Here is a 2,442-nt window from a genome sequence, read left to right as displayed (position 1 = left end):
CCCTCCCTGTCCTCAGACGTAGGCAGGTCACATGGACATGGAGCACAATTCTCGTAGATTGAAATTCCTATCATAGGTTTTCTTAGAGATTCCAATTTTTTTCTAAAATCCACCACCTTTGCATGTATATTATTCCCAAAGTCATTGCAATGATCGTATTGATCAGTCCGGGGAGAACTCTATTCTTAACCAAATCGAGTGTTTCAACTCATAAGCTAGAATTATCTGTGCATTTATTTATTTCATTTCTCTTAGAATGTTTTACAGATTTCCATGCATAAATATTTTAAATTCTGTCAGATTGTCCTAAAGTATTACATGTGTGTGATGCTGTTGTCAGCGCGGAGCTGATGGAGACGAAGGTGTCGGTGGTGAGACGCCCAGTGGAGAGAATGCACGAGGGGCTGACACGGGAACGAAACGGCTGCACCAACTGCACTGCGGGGAGCTCAATCCTGCTGCTCCTCTTCTTCTGCTCCCCGTCTGCTCCCCAGGGGCCCGCACGGCTCCACACGCAGCAGAGTGCGATCGTGGCATTCAGCCACGTGCGTGATACAGTAAGCTGAATTACATTTACGTGTTTAAGGCACAGGGTCCATACTACACGATGTGACATTCTAAATCCAGGGTCCTATTCTTAGCCGCAAGCCTGGATTTCAGCCAGGCCTGGACCCGCCAGTCCTGGGACCCACAGCTAACGTAAATATGTTACTTCTAACTCTAGCTTTAGAGGGCCCACCACGTCTCCGCCGCAGGTGGGAGCACTCAAGCCTGGAGCAGCACCGAGTCACCACCTCTGCTCCCTCAGGAGGGCAGGGGCTGACCGAAGCCCCTCAGGCTCCTCCCGTGTCCCCACTGAGGGCTGTGGACCTTGGACATGGGGTTACTGCCAGTGGACACGATAAGAGGGGGAGGATATACTAGCAACGGATAAATGTAAATTTAATTCGAAGAGAAGCATGTGATACTGTCAGATCAAATGGTCTGAGAAAATCAAGTGTTGACAGAAGAAATGACAAAAGAAGTCACCTCCTGTCTGACTTGGTCAGAGTCCCTCCCATGAGTGATGGCACCAGGCCAGGAAAGTGAGGGGGAGGTTTGTGTCTCGCTTCCCCATAGGTCTGGAGCACTGTGTGAGCTTAGAGCTGTCATGCCATGTGTTACAGTAATAGTCAGCCTCATCCTCAGGCTGGAGCCCGGAGATGAGCAGAAGCCCTGCATTGGCCGAAGTGTCTTTGGATCCAGAGAAGCGGCTGGGGACCCCGGAACCTTGGTGCTTGTAGGATTGTGAGTAGAAACTCAGGAGATACCTGGGAGGGCTCCCTGGCTTCTGTTGGAACCAGTTTATCCAGTAGCCACCAACACTGAATCCACTGCTCAGGGTACAGGTGAGTGTGGCTGATGCTCCCGGAGATGCAGAGAGGGAGGACGGCTGAGTTACCACAGGCTGGGAGAGGGAACCTGCAAACACAGACAAATGTTAGGGTCGGGTTAGGGACCAAGAAAAAGTTTCTGGGGAGACTGAGCATGAAGGGAATGAAATTCGAACCGAGGTCTGGTCCTGAGGCCTGTCTGTACCTGTGCACTGAGAGAGGAGCACGAGGAGGACGGGGGTCCAGGCCATGGTGCACGCAGCCCCTGAGCCCACAGTGGGGCTGGGCTGCCCCAGGCCTCCTTTTCTTCTCCAGACTCCACCAGAGGAGGGGCTGTCCATGCAAATGTGTGTCCATCCAGTGACCGCCCAGCCCCTCTCTGAGCCCTGGTGCTGGAACTCAGCTCACAGCCAGACTGAGGAGGATGGAGGTTGGCTTCACTCCTGGGAGAGCCGTGGGAGGAAGCACCTGCTGAGAACAAAAGGTCGTTGCTCAGGAGACTCTGCCAGGCCAGAAAGGACACAGCTGCTGAGTCCTATCGGGGAGCACAGAAAACAGCCCCAGGCCCAGGCTCCTTTGAGTGAATGGTCTTCCTTGAGCAGGCATGTACAAACCACAGGGCAGTCCCACAACGCCTCCTGCTGGTGGCAGTACACACACCTCCCTGTGGCCTAGTACCCTGAGAGCCCAGCTGGTTTGTGCAGCTCACCGGTCATTGTCTCTAGTCACATACCCATGGGCTAATTCCTAGTTAATATAATTCTAATATATTGTACATTGATTTTGATTTGTTTGTACTGTTTGGTATCTGCAACAGCCTCACTATCTTTTTATTTTTTAACAATTTTTAATAATTTTTATTTTAATTAGTTTCAAGTACACAGTACATTGGTTAGACATCTATAGAGTTCATAAAGCGATCTTCTCAATTGCTCCCTCTCTCCCCTGATCCCCCACCTGGCCAACGTATTCATGCTGACTGTGTTCCCTCTGCTGTGCTCTCCTCCCCGTGACCATCCATCAGCTACTAATTTGTACTTCTTTAACTCTTCACCCCATTCTCCCAGCC

At 51.1% G+C, this 2,442-nt stretch overlaps 1 gene segment (V, D, J or C); it reads right to left on the bottom strand.

The window, feature by feature from the left end:
* Positions 1-1,045: 1,045 nt before the first annotated feature.
* On the bottom strand, positions 1,046-1,741 carry LOC120599797 (probable non-functional immunoglobulin lambda variable 5-48). The segment is given in 2 exon segments: positions 1,046-1,461; positions 1,579-1,741. Coding segments are annotated over 2 exon segments (552 nt in total).
* Positions 1,742-2,442: the final 701 nt, after the last annotated feature.

Source organism: Pteropus medius, unplaced genomic scaffold, assembly GCF_902729225.1.
Source record: "Pteropus medius unplaced genomic scaffold, Ma_sr-lr_union100, whole genome shotgun sequence".
In the NCBI taxonomy this organism is placed as follows: Eukaryota; Metazoa; Chordata; class Mammalia; order Chiroptera; family Pteropodidae; genus Pteropus; species Pteropus medius.
The sequence above is the reverse complement of the archived record's forward strand: the minus strand, read 5'-3'. Positions and strand labels throughout refer to the sequence as shown.